At 35.4% G+C, this 18,086-nt stretch overlaps 1 protein-coding gene across 1 annotated transcript in view; it reads left to right on the top strand.

The window, feature by feature from the left end:
- The first annotated feature begins 274 nt into the window (after positions 1–274).
- Positions 275–18,086, top strand: part of Cplane1 (ciliogenesis and planar polarity effector complex subunit 1) — a 133,526-nt gene continuing 115,714 nt past the window's right edge. The window contains exons 1-16 of the mRNA XM_076857385.2: positions 275–352; positions 1,151–1,204; positions 3,639–3,719; positions 5,046–5,168; positions 6,744–6,876; positions 6,987–7,106; positions 7,444–7,676; positions 9,383–9,489; positions 11,417–11,573; positions 12,097–12,200; positions 13,314–13,496; positions 15,307–15,556; positions 15,722–15,874; positions 16,024–16,793; positions 17,360–17,568; positions 17,766–17,846. Coding sequence (XP_076713500.2) covers positions 5,088–5,168; positions 6,744–6,876; positions 6,987–7,106; positions 7,444–7,676; positions 9,383–9,489; positions 11,417–11,573; positions 12,097–12,200; positions 13,314–13,496; positions 15,307–15,556; positions 15,722–15,874; positions 16,024–16,793; positions 17,360–17,568; positions 17,766–17,846 — 2,581 coding nt within the window. The 5' untranslated portion in view covers positions 275–352; positions 1,151–1,204; positions 3,639–3,719; positions 5,046–5,087. The remainder of the gene's footprint in view (positions 353–1,150; positions 1,205–3,638; positions 3,720–5,045; positions 5,169–6,743; positions 6,877–6,986; positions 7,107–7,443; positions 7,677–9,382; positions 9,490–11,416; positions 11,574–12,096; positions 12,201–13,313; positions 13,497–15,306; positions 15,557–15,721; positions 15,875–16,023; positions 16,794–17,359; positions 17,569–17,765; positions 17,847–18,086) is intronic.

The following is an 18,086-nucleotide window of genomic DNA, read 5'->3' as shown; positions in this document are numbered from 1 at the left end:
TGCACAATGCCTGGGCAGGGGAAGAGTAGTATCAGAGGGAGGCACGGATGGGGAGCCCAAGACAGTTGGGCCACAGCAAGCTGATGCGGGCGGGGCGGACGAAGGAGGAGACCCAGGACTGGGGGGCCGGCGGCCCGCGGGCGCGCAGGACGAGGGGCGGGGTCCCCGGGGCTGGTGGAGGAGGAGCAGGAAGGCGGAGCCAGGAGGAGGACCCGCCTTTCGGAGCAGCGCCGCACGGCCCCGCCCACCGTCTCCAGGACGCGGGCTCGCGTAGGGGCGCTTTCCGCCGAGAGTCTGCAGCCACGGGACCGCGTCCCCGCCGTAGCCGTGGAGGAGCCCGTCCCTGGTGCAGGTAACCACCCGCACGTCTCTCCCGCAGGCCCCCGGCCTCCGCCCCGCGCTGCCCGCCCGGGGCATTCTAGGTCCGGACGTACCTCCCGCCGTGCGCGTCCGAGGCCTCCCTCGCCCTTGCGGTCTCCCGCCTCCGACCAGGCCCTGGCCCCTAGCGATGCGGCCGCCCTCCTGTTGTCCGCCAGCCTCCTCAGCAGGTCCCCCGCCACCCTGGCCCTGGTCCCTTCGCGCTGCGGCGCCGGGTCCTTAGACAGCGAGGTCCCCCTGCGTGCCTGCGGGAGGCCCGGGCCCGCACCCCTGCACCTCTTGGTTGCAGCCGAGCCTTTTCGTAGGCCCCGAGGGACGCCCCCGAGGGTTTCTTGGGGTGACTGCTGCCGCAGCGTCACCTGGAGACCGATTGGTGACCCTGGTTGGTGGTAAATTGAACACTGAGGTATGGATGCGATTTCCTAGGGTGTCTGCGGTGGAAAGCAGAACTTGAATTAGTCCTTTGAAATTACATTCACCGATTTGTTTTCAAGAAAGGTGGCCCCTGTAGACCTTTGTATTGTATTACTCCTCCTAATATATTTTGTGTGATCGATTTTTCTTTAATTTTATTTTTGTTTGGTGACATTTGTTTTTAAACATCCACTAACATTAGTGTTTTGAGAGGCAGTGCAGTATGTAGCAGAAACAGCTGCTATATAACAGGAGGTGATTTTTAGAGTTCTTCAAGATGGAAGGCCATCCGTCAAGTCCTCATGGCTCCATCCTCAAAATCTAAAGTGATTAACTATCTTTTTCCTTTATGTTTTAGTTGAAGATCCTATATCGTCTGGAGTATCGGAGTATCTTAAAGCAAATCCCTCAGGTAGATTCTTAAGTATATACTGTATCTGTGATACCTAGAAGATGTAAGGACTCCTTTTTAAAAAATATATACATATATGCCATACCAAAATTAACATTAATTCCTTAACACCATCCAGTAAACTACTAGACTTAGTCTGTTAGAATAGCCACTGATATATTCTAATGTCTTATTGAATCATGTTCAATTTTCCCCAATTGTCTTTTTAAATTATTTTAAAATAATTTCACATTTACAGAAAAGAATAATTTAAAGTACTCTACTTTTCCCCCCCAGATTAGCCAGTTTATCTTTGTTCATGTTTTATTCTGTTTATACATGTGCATACACATGCTATCTAGAAGCTATTTTGACTTTCAAAATACTTTTTTTTTTCTAAACTATTTGAGAGTGGGTTGGGTATGTGATGCATTCATCTATTCATCTTTATAATACTCAATATAACATGTATTTCCTTAGAGCAATGATGCTCTTTTTTATAATCAAGTACAATTGTCAAATTTGGAAAATTTAGCATTGGCACATCACTTTTATCTCTGTTGTAGTTTATATTCTAATTTTGCCAGTTGTCAGAATAATGCTTTTTGGAGGTAGGTACCAGGGATTGAATCAGGGGCACTGGACCACTGATCCACATTTCCATCCCTATTTTATATATATATATATATATATATAAAATATATATATTTATTTATTTATTATTGGTTGTTCAAAACATTACTTAGCTCTTGAACAGCATGGTACTGGTACCATATCCTATTTTATATTTTTATTTATGAACAAGGGCTCACTAAGTTGCCTAGCTGCCTCCCTTTTGCTGAGGCTGGCTTTGAACTCTTAATCCTCCTGACTTGCTTGGCCTCCTGAGCTGCTGGGATTACAGGCATGTGCCATTGCACACACCTGTCTCAGAATGATGTTCTTTTTTTTTTAAATATTTTTAGCTGTATATAGACACAATATTTTATTTATTTATTTTATGTGGTGCTGAGAATCGAACCCAGTGCCTCGAACATTCTAGGCAAGCACTCTACCACTGAACCACAACTTCAGCCGCCCAGAATAATGTTCTTTATAGCGTATTTTCTTTTCTGTTACAGGATGCAGTACAGAGTATTATTCCATTTACTTACCTTGTATAGTTAATCATGTTTAATTTAATTTTTTTTTGTAGTTGTAGATGGACAGACTGCCTTTATTTTATTTGTTTATTTTTATGTGGTGCTGAGGATCAAACTCAGTGCCTCACGCATGCTAGGCAAGTGCTCCACCACTGAGTTACAGTCCCAGTCCCAATCATGTTTAATTTGAAACAACTCCTGAACCTTTGTTTCTCATGACACTGACATTTTTAAGAAATTATAACCCATTATTTGGTGTCATTTTTCTGAATTTTTTTTTAATGAATAGACTTAGATTAGCATTTTGAGGTTGGAATACTATATAAGCAAATATGTCCTTTTTCAGATGATAACATCTAGAAGAGCATCATGTCTACCCCTTATATGGTTAAGATGTTATCCCTTTTCTCCATTGTACTGCTAGTTTTTCTTTTCAAATTAATAAGTAATTAGTAGGGAGATACTTGCAGACTATGTAAATATCCTGTTCCTTATCAGATTACTGACTTCTACTCTGCTTGATTTAGCATCTGTGTTGATAAATGTGGCCCGAGAATCAGGTTTCCTATAATGTTTGCAAAATGGTAACTTTCCACATCTGCCACTTTTATCAATATAATCATTAGTAAGCTATAACATGTTGAGCACTTATTGCTCACTATCCCAAATGTGTTCCTTCAAACACATTCCTTTTTTCTTTTTCTTTTTCTTTTTCTTTTCTTTTTTTAATGGGGTAGAGATTGAACCTAAGGTCTTAAATGTTTAGTGTGTAGTTTTTTAAAAAAATACACAAGAATATTCTCCTGCCTAACTGCAGGAAAACCATTCGCATGAGAAAACTAATGCATCACAACCATTGAATTCCTAGTTTCTCTTCATTTTTGAGTTTTCCCAGTTGTCCATTATATTACTCTTTATAATATAATGAAGTCTACAGTTACATTTAGTCATCTGGTCTTTTTGGGACTGTTTCCTCAGCCTTTTCATGACTTTCATGACCTTGATACCTTTGAAGCTTATAGATCAGTTATTTTGTAACATCCCTTAGTTTGGGCTTATCTGATGTTTCCTTTTGATTGGATTCAGGTTATACATTTTTACAACATATGTCCAGAGGTCTTCTCATTTCACCTATTAGTTGGCACATGATTTCCATTTGTCCCATTTCTAATAGCATTCATTTTGGTTATTAGATTACATGGAGTCTGCTTCTATGCAAATATCTTGTTTTCCATCAAATGTCATATTTATTTATTTTTGTGGATTCAGTTTCCTATTTTAATACATTAGTATAATATTTTGTTTGTTTTTAGAGATGGGGTCTTGCTTTGTTGCCCAGACTGGTGTCAGACTTCTGGACTCAAGTGATCATGCTGCCTAAGCCTCTCAAATAGGTGAGACTATAGGCAAGTGATACTGCACCAGCTTATAATTCATTTTGATGCTCAGTTATTCTTAGTTGAGTCAGTGAAACTCCCTTTCACAATGATTTCTGTGTCCTCTTTCTACTTGAGCTCTAGCTTACTGTGCAGGGCTGTCCAACTGTGTGATCATCCTTCCAAGATTCTCCTAATGGCCATTCTCCCAAGATTATGCTCTCCCAGTCTGCCTGTACTCTCATGCCTCATGCATTTAGGGCCTTCACCTGAGTATCCTCTTCATTCTGCTTGTCTGTAATGGACTATTCTTGGCCTCTGCCATAGCCATCCCACCCCACTCAGTGTGGGGCTTGTCAGGCATCTCTCACTTCATGCTATCTCAGGACTTTGTTTTCCTTTGAGCTAGTTGGGGCTTTCCCACAGCTTGGTGGGCTGTGGGCTTTAGATGGCTTATGTAGTGATTGGTGCTTCATGGGTAATTATTCCTAGGAGCAAGGTAGAAGGTGTATTATCTTTTATGATTTAGCCTTAGAAAATGCATAGCATCACTTCCATTGTACTCTCTTAGTCATATAATCACAAAATCTGGCCCTACATCAGAGGAGGAGGCAAAGACCATAGCACTCAGTGGGAAATGTATCAAAGTCACAGTATAAGCATTTGAGATGCAAGATTTTGGGCTGGGCACGGTGGCGCACACCTATAATTCCAGTTGCTCAGGAAGCTGAGGCAGGAGGAGGATCCTGAGTTCAGAGCCAGCCTCAGCAATGATGAGACGTAAGCAACTCAGTGAGACCCTGTCTCTAAGTAAAACACAAAATAGGGCTGGGGATGTGCCTCAGTGGTTGAATACTCCTGAGTTCAATCCCGGGTACCCCCCCCAAAAATAGATTTTATTGTAGCCATCTTTGCCAACTGCAGTCTGCCACAGTGAGCAAAGGAAATGACATAGATAAAAACTTTGTCATCAGGATCTTTCTCAGTTCATATTTATCTTTATTGTATGAAAAATAACTTATTAAGAGGCCAAATACATTTTGCCTGGCTATTTAAGATATGAGATATTAAATGATTCCTCAGTCTCTTACCTTAAAGTGTTAACTTACAGGACTGGGATTATGGCTCATTGGTAGAGCACTTGCCTAGCATGGGTGAGGCTACTGTGTTCGATTCTCAGCACCGCATATAAGTAAATAAAATAAAGGTCCACTGACAACTAAGAAATATTTTTTTTTTTTAAAAAGAGTTAACCTACTTGAGTTATTGAAAAAGTAATTATCAAAACTTTATGAAAATTCTAAATTTAGATGCTTAATAAACTATTATTACTATTATTTTCAGCATCTTATGAATGGTTAATTAGCCATTGATATCTCAACAAGCATGGAGATAAGATTAGAAGTTTTGACATCAACAAGCATCAAGCAGAAAAAACCCTGGCCTAGAATTTCCTGGTTGGGACAGGTGAGTTTTTCCTTGTTCATACAATACCAGTTTTATATATGTTAAGTGTGTGTGTTTTTTCTGTAAGATATAGGATGTCCTAGAAGCTCAAAGAAATCAAGCAGCAATTTTAGAGAATTTCTTGCCCCCTGAACAGGGTTTTGTTTGTGTTTTGTTTTTGTTACAAGCAAGTTAGTTTCAGAAAGTTAGGTCTGTCTAGAAGAAAATTTTTACTTTCAGAAAAATTTTTTCTTTGTTATGTTTAAGTAGGGTAAGATGGTATATATCAAAAGGAAATGTTTAGTCTCCTGAAACTCCTCTAGTTGAATATTGGAGTGTTTCTTACTACTGTGATTTTCATGACTCTGGCTCATCAGAGCTAAGACAGAAGAGATGAGCCACATGTGTCAATAATCCAGGAACACCATTCATAAAATCTAATGTAGGTTCTTTACCTTAGGGAAAGTGGTGTGTGTGTGTGTGTGTGTGTGTTTTATATATAATAAATAGTGATTAATGAAATAAATAAAATGTCAAGTTTCCTGTGAGAAATTTTGTCACTAATTATCAGGCATTTTCAATCTTTGTGACATATCAGAATCATCTGGACAGGTTATTAAAACAGATTGTGGTGTACAACCAGAGATATGAAAAATTGTGCTCTATATGTGTAATGTGGATTGTAATGCATTCTGTTATCATATATAACAAATTAAAATTAAAAAAAAAAAAAAAACAAAAACACTACCAAGTTTCCAACTTTGCATCTTTTGGAGGGTTGTGTAGTTTGCATTTCTGACAGATTCTCAGGAGCTGCTTGCCGCTGCTGTCTCACAAATGCCTTGAAAACCCCTGCTCCAGGATGTACAAAACCAAGGTTTATTCAAAACAGCCTACTTTTGCTGGGCATGGTGGTGCACACCTGTGATCCCAGTGACTTGGGAGACGGATGCAGGAGGATCACAAGTTCAAGACCAACTTCTGCAAGTTAACAAGACTCAGTGTCAAAAAATAAAAAGGTCTGGGGATGTAGCTCAATGGTAAAGTGTCCCTGGGATCAGTCTTCTGTATCAAAAAGTAAAATAAGTAAATAAATAAACAGCTCACTTGTTCTAATCAACAGATGATCTGTGTTAAGGGTTTATGAATTTTTGAAGCCATATCCATGTTAATCTAGTAAATCATATAAAAACTTACCAATACTACTTTTAAAACTGATAAGAGATTAAGCAGTGGGAAACAGTTTTGGCTAGCAGAATTGGAAGATACTCCTATAATGTTAAATTTCAAAGAAATTTCAGTGTGGCTGTTAGGCCACCTTACTTATTTTTTATAGTGTTGGGGATGCATGCTAGGGAAGAGCTCTACCTCTGAGCCACACCCCCAGCCCATAAGAGTTTTAAAATGGAATAAAAAATCTTTAAATTACTATAGAATAGCAACCTTAGTGTTTATTTTATGATTTGTGATACAAACTACAATCTTTCCTAAGTGTTATTTTGTTTTCCCTTCTGGCATAATTTATTTAGACATTAGACAAGAAGTTGAATTAATTTTTGGAATCACCTAATCCTTCACATGTTTTTTTTTTCTTAGGAAAATGAAGCTGTTTTTCTTTTGGATGGTAAATTCATAAATGAGATTAATTTGCTGTCAGGAAGAACAAAGAAGATTCCTACTCTGCAAACTTTGTTGAAGAATGTTTTTGTCCTGACAACATCCAGTAATGGTTAAGTAATACAGATATTTTTAAAAGGCTAGACTTACTGTGTTTTTTAAAAACTTAGAGCAATATTAAGAGAAACATTAGGTTAAGAATTGCATTTCTTTTGAATGCAGATGCCTGGTTGGCTGGGGTACTCACCACTGGGGAGCTTTTCCTTTGGAACAAAGATCAAGATTGTTTGAAAACTCTACAAGTAACTGAACAGCCTAAGGAAATGATAAAAGCCTCTGTAGGTGGGGACTTTTTGTTTGTTAGATTTGTTTAACTGGGAGAAATAAAAGGAAAAGAGGATGAAACATTTTTCTATTATTTTGAAAATGTATCTCTGTGTGCATTTGCGCATATATATGTTTCTGTATATATGTTTTTAAATTTTTTGGTAGTGTTTTTCTATGATACCTATGTTTATCTATGATACCTAGATAAAACTTGAAGAAAAGTCTGCATGCCTAACATTCTGCAATAAGTGGGTTCCTAATGCCATATAAGAAGTCTAGGAGAATTTAGACTTAGAGGTTTAATTGGGTGATTTGTTTTGTTTTATTTTATATTTATTTTTATTTTAATTAGGAAGCTCTTCAAGACTACACTTGTATGTTTCTGGAAATGGAAAAAGAGTTCTGCTCATAGCACCTTCTGGATGTGTATTTCTTTGGGAATATTTGGAATTAAAGAATATTGTATCTTCAAAAAGCCTCGTATTGGTGGGTCAGTGGTCCCAGATCATACCTGAAGAAGCAGTTCTTTTGCCTTCCACTGATGATAAAGAAGCTGTAGTGAATGCTGTTTTTGTAGAAAATGAGGTAAAATCCAAAGCAGACGATGTGGTAGGAGTTGAGATCTCAGGCTCTAGGAACAGACCCTGTCTGAGAAGCTATTTAGTGGAGGGTGTGATGATATAGTTGTCCGTCTCTAATCAATTATCATAGATGTTGTGAAATTATTGTATGGATAAGATATACTTCTTGAATCACATTTAAACAAGTGATTATTAGAAATGAGAACTTTTCCCCCCTAATTTAAAATACAACTTGTTTTGTAATTTGTCAAGCTAGAATTGGTGGTATTAAATAAACTTTTTAATACTAAAGTTTTATTAACTAAAAATAAAACATTTAATATAACTGTGTGGTACTGTGCATGTGTGGCTTAACATCTCATCTAATCTGTTATTAGAAATTGCATTTTGAAGTTTTATTGCCACTGCTAATTACGGTGATGCTGTAATATAAATAATTTAAAAGTAGTAAAAAAGAGAAAAATAGCCATTTAAGAATTGACTACTTACAGAACATGTATAAGACCCTGGTTTCAATCCCCAGCACTGCCCCCCGCACCCCCCCCAAAAAAGAAAAACTTTTGACTTATAGTCACAATAAATGGCAGTGTTTAATTTTTAAAAATTTAAAAAAAAAATGATACATACTATTTGTGCATTTTATGGGGGTAAATTGTGGTAATTTGATACATGTATATATTATGCAATAAATAAACTTAATAAGTATTTATGTGTTCAAAAATAAATATTTTTTGTTTTTTTGGGAGGGCTGGGGGTGTGGCTCAGTGACAGAGCGCTTGCCCTGCACATGTGAGGCATTGGGTTTGATCCTCAGCACCATATAAAAATAAACAAAAAAATAAAGATATTGTGTCCATCTATAACTAAAAAATTAAATTAAAAGAAATTTTTAAAAATTTGGTGATGGACCTTTAGTTTATTTATGTATTTATATGCGAGGATAAGAATTGAACCCAATGCCTCACATATACTAGGCAAGTGCTCTACCTCTGAGCTATAACCACTGCCCCCAAAATAAATATTTTTTTATGTGTTGTGAATTTCATACTCTCATTTTGAAGTTTGTCATAGGTTATTTTAATCAATAATTATCCTCATGTACTACAGAAAAACCAGAACTATTTCCTCTTCTCTAGAGTTTTTTGTTACCCCTTATTGAAGTTCTTGAGAAGATAAACTACAACCTGAGGGACTGGACTGGACTGTTGCTGGGTAGTAGAGCACATGCTTAGCATGTGTAGGACCCTGGATTCAATCCCCAACGCCAAACCTCTCTTCCACGAATAGTCCCCACCTGATTTCCCATTTGGGATCTGCCTCTGACTCCAAAAAAAAAAAAAAAAAAAAAAAATTACTTAGTTTTTAATTTAATGTTAAGAATAAAAATATATTGCCAGGTGTGGTAGTATACACCTGTAATCCCAAGGACTTGGGAGGCTGAGGCAGGAGGATTATAAATTTAAGGCCAGCCTCAGTGACTAGTGAGGCTCAAAACAATTTAGCAAGATCCTGTCTCTCAATAAAACTAAAAAATGCTATGATGTACCTCAGTGATAAAGTGCCCCTGGGTTCAATCCCTGGTACAAAAAAGGAATATAACCAGGGTCCCAATAGTTTTCATTTGTTTATTTATGATGAGAAATATGTTTTTTGTACCTTGATTTATTTTCATATTAATTTTATACTAAAATATATTAAATTTATCTACAGTTATTTGGTGACTGCTGCCTGTGTTCATTTACATTTTATTCTGGGGAATGCCTGAAGTTAACATTTCTAGCAATTCGGTGGCATGAGAATGTATTTACCCCTTTAAGGTGAGGTAAATGTTTGCTTCTTTCTTATTTTCTGTCCTTCTAAAATATTATTATCTTTTGGTTGTATGCAATTAAGATTTGTAAATGTTAGTGTGAATTTCAGTTTCTGAGGCTTCACAAATCCTTTTTCCCACCTTTCATTTCTAAATGTTTTAAAGTTTTTCTTATTTTTTGTTCTGTTTATCTTTTTGAAAGTGAGAACATGTAAAAGACAAGGCATGCTGTGGTTTTCCTTGTCTTAAAGCTACAAGAACAACTATATTATGGAAAGTCACATATACTGTTGTGTATTTTAAATGCTCAAGTGCTTTTTTTTTGGCGGGGGGACTAGGGATTGAAGCCAGGTATGCTTAATCATTGAACTACATCCCAGTCTTTTTTATTTTTTATTTTGAGACGGGGGCTCACTAGGTTGCTGAAACTGGCATTGAACTCATGATCTTCCTGCCTCATCCTCCAGAGCTACTAAGATTATAGTCATATGCCACCACATCTGGCTCAAGTGCTTTTTTTTTAAAATATTTTTATTGTTTATGAAATTATTTATTTATTTATTTGTATGTGGTGCTGTAATCGAACCCAGTGACTCACACATGTTAGGCAAACGCTCTACCATGGAGTCACAATCCCAGCCCCCATCAAGTGCTTTTTAATTAAAATAGTTTTATTCTAAAAAGTTCAATAAAATATAAAAATACATTAGAAGCTCATAAGGTCTAGGATTTAATAAAATGTTAAAAATTTTTATGCCAATAGTACTTTATTAAAATTTTATTAAGATACTTTACATGAAATGAAAAACCTTTTTTTCAATCAATAATTTTTTTTTAGTAGCAAATGGGGGCATTTTAAAATTTTTATTTATTTTTTATATAATGCTGAGGATGGAACCCAGGGCCTCACATGTATGAGGCAAGCACTCAGTCACTGAGTCACAATTCCAGCCCCAATCAATAAATCTTAAGTGTACAACTATATAGACTTTGACAAATATATATGTCTATGTAATTATTACTCAGATGAAATGTGGAACATTAACAGTATCCAAAAAATTTCCTTTTTAACTTCTTTAATCCTTGTGAAAACGTTTGCTATGATGTAAAAATGTGATTATCTAAACATTTAATTGAAGTAGATGTATTTAGGATTGACTGTGAAACCTGGCTCTATTAACAAACTCTGATATTGAACATGTTTAATTGACTGATAGCTAATCTTTTGTGCCCTGGATAAAATAACTTACCTTTCTCCTTCTCCTCTTCCCTCATCTTTCTCCCTCCTCCTCCCTCTTCCCTCTTCCTTCCTCTTCCTTTTTCTATCCCTTTCTTCTCCATCTCTAAGAGGCCTAATTGCGCACTTTTAGGGATTTAAGTGGACTTTATACTTTTTTTTAATTCATAGTTGGACACAATACATTTATTTTATTTATTTATTTTTATGTGGTGCTGCAGATCGAACCCAGCACCTCGCATGTGCTAGGCAAGTGCTCTATTGCTGAGCCACAACCCAACCCGACTCTATAATTTTTTGTAATAAACTATGTATATCAGTTTTACAGTTACTACACAAGTTGGGTATGTGGCACAAGTCTTTAGTCCAAGCTACTCTGGATTCTGGTTTAGGGGGATCTCTCTTTTTTTTTTTTTTTTAAAGAGAGAGAGAGAATTTTTAATATTTTTTTTTTTTTTTTTTTAGTTTTTGGCGGACACAACATCTTTGTATGTGGTGATGAGGATCGAACCCGGGCCGCTTGCATGCCAGGCGAGCGTGCTACCGCTTGAGCCACATCCCCAGCCCTAGGGGGATCTCTTGAACTTAGGAATTTAAGCCCATCTTGGGCAGTATAATGAGAATCCGTCTCAAAAACAAACAACCCCTCTTAAGTGTTGCTATTCTTCCTGTGTTCAATTATTTATTACTTTCTTAGGTCATTGCCCTACCATGTTCATTGGGCACAACAGGATTGTCTTCTGAGTAGTCTGATTCCCACATGTGAATCGATAAAGTCAAGAGGAGCACTAATTTCTGCATTTTCAAGAGATGGCCTCACCCTAGCAGTAACTCTTAATCAGACAGACCCAAAGGTCAGTAAATCTAATCTGTGTTGGAAGATACTCTATGAAAGAATTTACTCCAGCTTTGAGACTTATTTTCCTTATGACAGTTTTTTTCCCTATTATTTAATGTTCTTTAAATTGGTGTTATCCCTCCCTCTGCTCCCCCAGAATTGAATACAGTGCCACACACGTGCTAAGGAAGCACACTTCCACTGAGTTACACCCCAAGTCCTAAATTGATGTTTTCTAATGCAGCTTGCCATGTGGATTGGTACGGTTATTTAAGTTAGCTGCCATAATTTTCAGAAGTTTTTCTTTAGAAGTGAAAAGAGGGTTAGGGAAAAGGAAGAAAGAAGAGTAGAACACTAACTGTGATGTTCTTAAGGTGGAATAGAAAAGAGCAAGGAATTGTAGGGGGTCAGTACTGTCTTATCAATTAGAAAGACTTCCTAGATGGTTTATAATAATGACAGATCTTTGTCTCCAGAGTTGTAAATAATGATTACAGTAAAATAATTATAATGTTTTTGTGGTATTGTTTTCCTTCTAGGCAACTCAGGTATTATTTATAAACACAGTGAATTTTGTTACTCTCTGTGGTAGCCTTAAAGGATGTAGTAATAAGAATCCTGTGGTTCCAGCTACACTTGTCAGGTACGGATTCTGATTATTTTTTTCAGTAGTACTTTCATTTTCTTTTCCAACAGCTTAAGAAGTTGAACACTAATAATTCCATAGGTATCATTTAGACAGGGGCTACAACTTCTTTAAGCATTTGTGCGTGATAAATTCTTAAAGTTGCTTTATATAAGGAAAGCCTTAATAATTTTTCAGAAGGATCTGGTGGGAGTAGGAGATTCATGAATGTATCTTTTCTCTTTCACTGTTTTCTATGTCGTCCTAGAAGGAATGGGATCATACATAGATAGAGAAGTATTGGGTGTAATTGGAGGGGCTGAAATGAAGAAGCCTGGGCTGAGTAGATCATTATTCTCTGAGGCATGCTAACGTATTTATTACCTCCTGAACGGTTGCATCCTGTGTTGCCGCAACATTGTTGGCTACTTTGGATGTCACATGAGCTACCAATAGGACATATGCAGGATTATAGAGTATGAAGATTTTCTCCCAGAGCTCCTGACTTTCTTTTCTTAACACTTTTCTGTGCTATTTCTGAATTTTCTGGTCACCCTATCCTCCTTCTTCATTTTCTTTCCTTCTCCAACAGTTCCTTCCCAGAAGTATCACTAATCTCAGGTCAGTGGTTGATTTGAGTTAGTTGTCCATCATTTTCATGAGGTAGAGCTGCTTTTTGTTCTTGTGAAACATTTACATTATCAGGTAGTTAAAAGAGTGGTGATGGTGACACCTTTGGGAGGAGACAGGTTCTGCTGTTGAGCACTCTAGCAAGCTGCAAGACAGGCATAGCCTTGAAATCTGTCCACAGATCTCGGTTGTAGACTCCATTAGAAAATTCATTCTAATTAAAATGTGACTAAACATCTCACTCCAGGGAGTATTTCCATTTTTAAATTGCTTATGAATCTTAATAAATTTCTAGTTAGGATAGTGTTGCAGTAGATGTCTATGAGCAAGCTCTTTTTCTAGGAAGTAAAATTCATGAAGTAGCTGTGACAGTTGCTTTCTATCAATTTCTTAACCCTCGTGTTTTGAAATATCTCACTCCTATATGATACAGCCCATTATAAACTGTTGAATATATTGTAGAAAGTCCTATGTAAACATGATGTGCCATGCTCTTTCTAGGTCCTATTGGGTAGGTGATGTCAGCTGGACACATGATAGTCTTTTCCTGGCTTGTGTGTTAAAACGTGGTTCCCTGCTATTATTGACCTGCCAAGGTGAATTGCTAACATTAATTACATTTGGTTGCTCTATTGAATTTGGGCCAGCAGAATTTATTCCTCTTCATCCACTAATAACATATAGGTGAGACATTTAAGTTGTTTTATTTTCAGAAGTTTTTCTCTTTTGGTATTACTTTTACTGTGTATTTTCAAAAATAATTTCATCTTCAATTTGTCTTTTTCTTTCTTTGAGTTTGTCATCTCAATATCTGTTTCTTATTTATAGTTTTCTTCTGTTTCTTTTTCTGGCTTAATCGTGGTGAAAATTTGACATTGTGACTATGTGAGTATAAGTTATTTAAATATGCAATAGCACTAAAAATCTGTTTTTTATATAAAAGATAATAAAAGTCTGATATGACTTTTATTGTTGTGAAAGAATAGCACATAGATAAGTTAATAACTCAAAATTAACTATACATGGATTGCACTTCTACCCAAAGGGTAGAAATTGTTGGTAATGGATAAAAGACTTTAGAATTTAGCCATGTTTTTAAATTTTAATTGTGAGATGAGGTAGCAGTTTGGCTTTGGAGCCAGATAGATCAAGATTCAGATGTTGGTTTTCTACTTCATTGTATTGTTCAGTTGTTCTTTAAATCTCATTTTTTTTCCCTTGTGAAATGAAGATGAGGAAGTGCAGTAAGATGATACAGTTATATAATTATAAATCACTAAGTGAGGTTCTCATTTAAAGTATATAGGTATTTATTATTTTGAAATTAGAAAAGTGTATAAAATGATACACTCCTATAATTCTATTCCTTGAAGAACAATTAACATTTTAGTATGTTGTCATCCAAATTTTAAAAAATATATATGTAGCATTTATAATAATAACAATGGTAATTTCTTTTTTAACACAAGATAAACTATATGATATATGCTCTTTAATACTTTGCTGTTTGATAGCATCTCTTACATATTTTTCCATTTTAGATATTATTTCTAATGGTTCTGTAGATTTCTGTGGTGTGTGCATACTACAGTTAACCAGTATCCTATTGTTGGCCATTTGGCTAATAAAAAAGCTGGTTAAGAAATCTGATTAATTTTCTAACAAGACAAAAAGTACCATAAATTTATCTCCCTTTACATATATATTTGTAGATGGACACAATACCTTCATTTTGTTTGTTTATTTTATTTTTTAATCTTTAAATTTTCTTAATATTTGTTTTTCAGTTTTTGGTAGACACAACATTTTATTTTATTTTTATGTTCTTATAAGTTTATTTGTTTATTTTTATGTGGTGCTGGGGATCAAACTCAGTGCCTCACGCGTGCTGGACAAGCGCTCTACCACTGAGCCACAACTCTGGCCCAGTTCCTTTATAAAGTCTCAAACTTAATAAGCAGTGATATTAAATAATTAGAACCAGGAATACCATTAAATCAATATATATGTATATTTAAGTGGAAATTCACTCAAATTTAAAGATGATAAAATTTTACTCATCATTATCCTTTGTAAACATTCATCTGAGTTTCTTTTTCTTACCCCTCTTTAATAACAAGTATACTAAGAACTGTTAATTATATCCCTAAAAGTATATTTAAATATATTATAAAAGAATGTTAACTATTTAACTTTCTTTAGTAATAAAAATAAACTACCTTCATTCTTTTCTGAAATAAATTATATTTTGTTAAAAACAAAACAGTAAATGCCACAATTCCAGGGAAAAAATTAAAAACTTTTAATAGTGTTTAATCACTATGTTATATTTTCTTCACAGATATGTATACATTTAATATTTTAATGTGTTTTTCATCTACTTGCTTTCTTATCATTATGTAATTTTTGTTATTTTGCTTTTTCTTTGGAATAATATAGTTGTTATAAAAGATCTTCTCTTACTGATTCTTGAATTCTAATGTTTGTTTGCTAGACCACAGCACTTTATATTTCAAGATTCAAATAATTCTGTAGATTCATCATCTTCTGATAGTGACCCTATGAGACAGAGGTTTTCTATAAAAGCACACTCACGGTTACCCTACTTCATTATTTCTGACGGATACATGATCACAACTCTTCGATTTCTTGATAACCTGTCTCCTTCAGTGCTCATGAGATCACTTCTACTTGATTCAACCCAGAGGCTTGAGAAAACATACCAAAGTGTGATGTTGTCTAAGGTATAGTGCTTTTTGGTATCATTGGTAATGTTGCCTTCTTTTCGAAGTCGAAACTATACTAACAGTAATGTTCTTTATGTACAGTCAACCAGAGAATTTTTAATTGCTTATAATAGAATAAATATAAATTTTGTTCTTGGAAATCTTTTCTCTTTTCATCTATAGCCAAAAGGCAAAGGACTGAACTTGCAATCACTGGATTCCCTAAGGTCAAGCCTGTTAAAACAGCAAGGAAATGAAAGTTCAGCTGATTCTACTGTCCCCAAGTTTTTGCAAACAGAAGAAACAATAAAGTTAAATGAAAAAACAGATTTTCAGGTACTTTGAACAATTACACCCTGACCATATTTCAGGAAACACATTTTGTTTTTCACTTATTACTGGGAAGAGAAATTTGAGAATATCACAGTGATTCTACTTATGAAGGTTTAAATGGTATTAAGTGTAATCTTTTCCTTTATGTTTAGGACTTTGAAGCAGAAGAAACTAATGAAGGCAAATACTTTCCAAACACCTTATTTCCTTTATGGAGCCAAAAAAGTGATCCTCTGTTTATCAGTGCCAAGGAGGGAAGATTGGAATTTGCATCTATGTTTGATACAATACATGCAAAGGATGATATTGAGGAGACAGACAAAACCATTACAGAACTGCATTCTATTCAGAAAAATCTTCTTGCAGCATGGACTGTAGGAATTTCAAAAAATGTGATAGAAAAAAGTTTAATGTTAAATTATACAATAGTTTGTATCACCCATTTTTTCTACATTCTTCAGTTTGTAAAGTGTCCTTTTCCAAAACTTAGTATTTTTTTAAGCAAGATCCCAAAACATAATTCATGGGTACTTTGTATCTTCCAACTTTTTCATCAGTGTTTATCCACCCAGTATTGGGATATGAGATATAGGCAAGACGTGAGACATTTGATAAAACTGACCTCAAATACTATAAAGCTTTTGCTGACTCAGCAACAAAAGGGTCACTTACTCTCAGAGAAACTTTTTGCCTGCTTTTATTTACTCAGAATGGTAGCTGACAATTTAAATGGCATATATCAGCTTCAACCTGAAGTTATTTCAGCATCAGCTGATGGAAGTAGAACAACAGATCAAGACTCATTGTTGGTATCTATCTTTCAAATGTTTCAAGACAGTAGTTCTCAGGAAAACTGGTCTTGGAAGTCATCTTTCAAGATTCATCCTCAAGTAACAAATCTTGTTCAACAGCCGAGTCACAGGTATAATTATCTACTTTATTATTAAAATACCATTAGATTTTTCAAACTGTAAAATTTATTATTTTAAAGTATACTGCTCAGTGGTTTTTCATATAAGATTGTGAAACTATTAGTACTAATTCCAAAATATTTTTAGGGCTTAGGATATAGCTCAGTTGGTAGAGTGCTTGCCTCACATGCACAAGGCCCTGGGTTCAATCCCAGCACCACACACATACACAAAATTTATTATGTACATAAAAACATCTTGTTATACCTGATAAATATATATAATTTTATTTGCCTTCCAAAAAATATTTTAGGATTTATGCCAAATGTCATATAGCACACTCCTTTTTTTTTTTTTTGGACTCAGTTAAGTACTATTAAAAAAGTGACCAAAGACACATAAAACTTTGTGAAGATTTTTTTCATATGTATTATGCATTTTTAATCATGTATTTAAGTCAGATCAATATATGTTATTATAGCAGTGAAGAATACAGGTAGAAAAATAAGATATGAGGGAGCTAAACTCATTACTAGTTTGAAACTTGGTTTTGATGATTACCTAATTTTATGTGCAGATTGATTGCTCTCTGGAGAATATTGTACAAAAAAACTTTATGGTATCAAGCACAGTTAAGTGGAAGAATTCCTGAAGGTGACAGACAGTTAATTGAAAATATAGCAAATGAAGCATCTACTGTCAAATCCTTGTTATGTCATATACAGGCTAATTTACAGACTGCTGGAGATCACTTGAACCAGGCCTTAGAACTTACATCAATCCATGGTCAGTGTCTTTTAAAGAATATCTATCTCTGTAAATAAGTGAAATAATTAACTGGGCTTTGTTTTTTTAATTGGCTGCAATTTATTTGTTGTTCAAAATATTTTCTGGCTGAGATGTATTTATTGAATTTTTGAACAATAAATTTTTATAAATTAATGTAATTAACTATGACTAATTATTGGTTAAAAACTTCTTAGGTGAAGAATGTTTTCTGTTAGGATCATATGAAAAGTCTATTCAACTGTGGAAGAAAGCTCTAGAAGAAACCCAAGAGACAGGTAGGGGGGTATTAAAAAATGATACATGCCATAATATTGGTGAGAATATGTATTAATTTGCTGCATAGCTCTGAAATAATTCCAGCATTCAAAGTATTCACAGTATCCTAATGCCCAGGTAGAACATCTGTTTTGTCAACTTGACTATCAGAAATACTTATTTAAAATTATTTTTAGTCTTGAAATTTGTGCCACTAGGAATCTTTTCAGTGACCTCTGGGAAGTCTCTTGTCCTGTTTT

This window comes from Callospermophilus lateralis, chromosome 5 (assembly GCF_048772815.1).
Source record: "Callospermophilus lateralis isolate mCalLat2 chromosome 5, mCalLat2.hap1, whole genome shotgun sequence".
In the NCBI taxonomy this organism is placed as follows: Eukaryota; Metazoa; Chordata; class Mammalia; order Rodentia; family Sciuridae; genus Callospermophilus; species Callospermophilus lateralis.
Note: the sequence above shows the minus strand (reverse complement) of the source record. Positions and strands in the feature narration are given on the sequence as shown.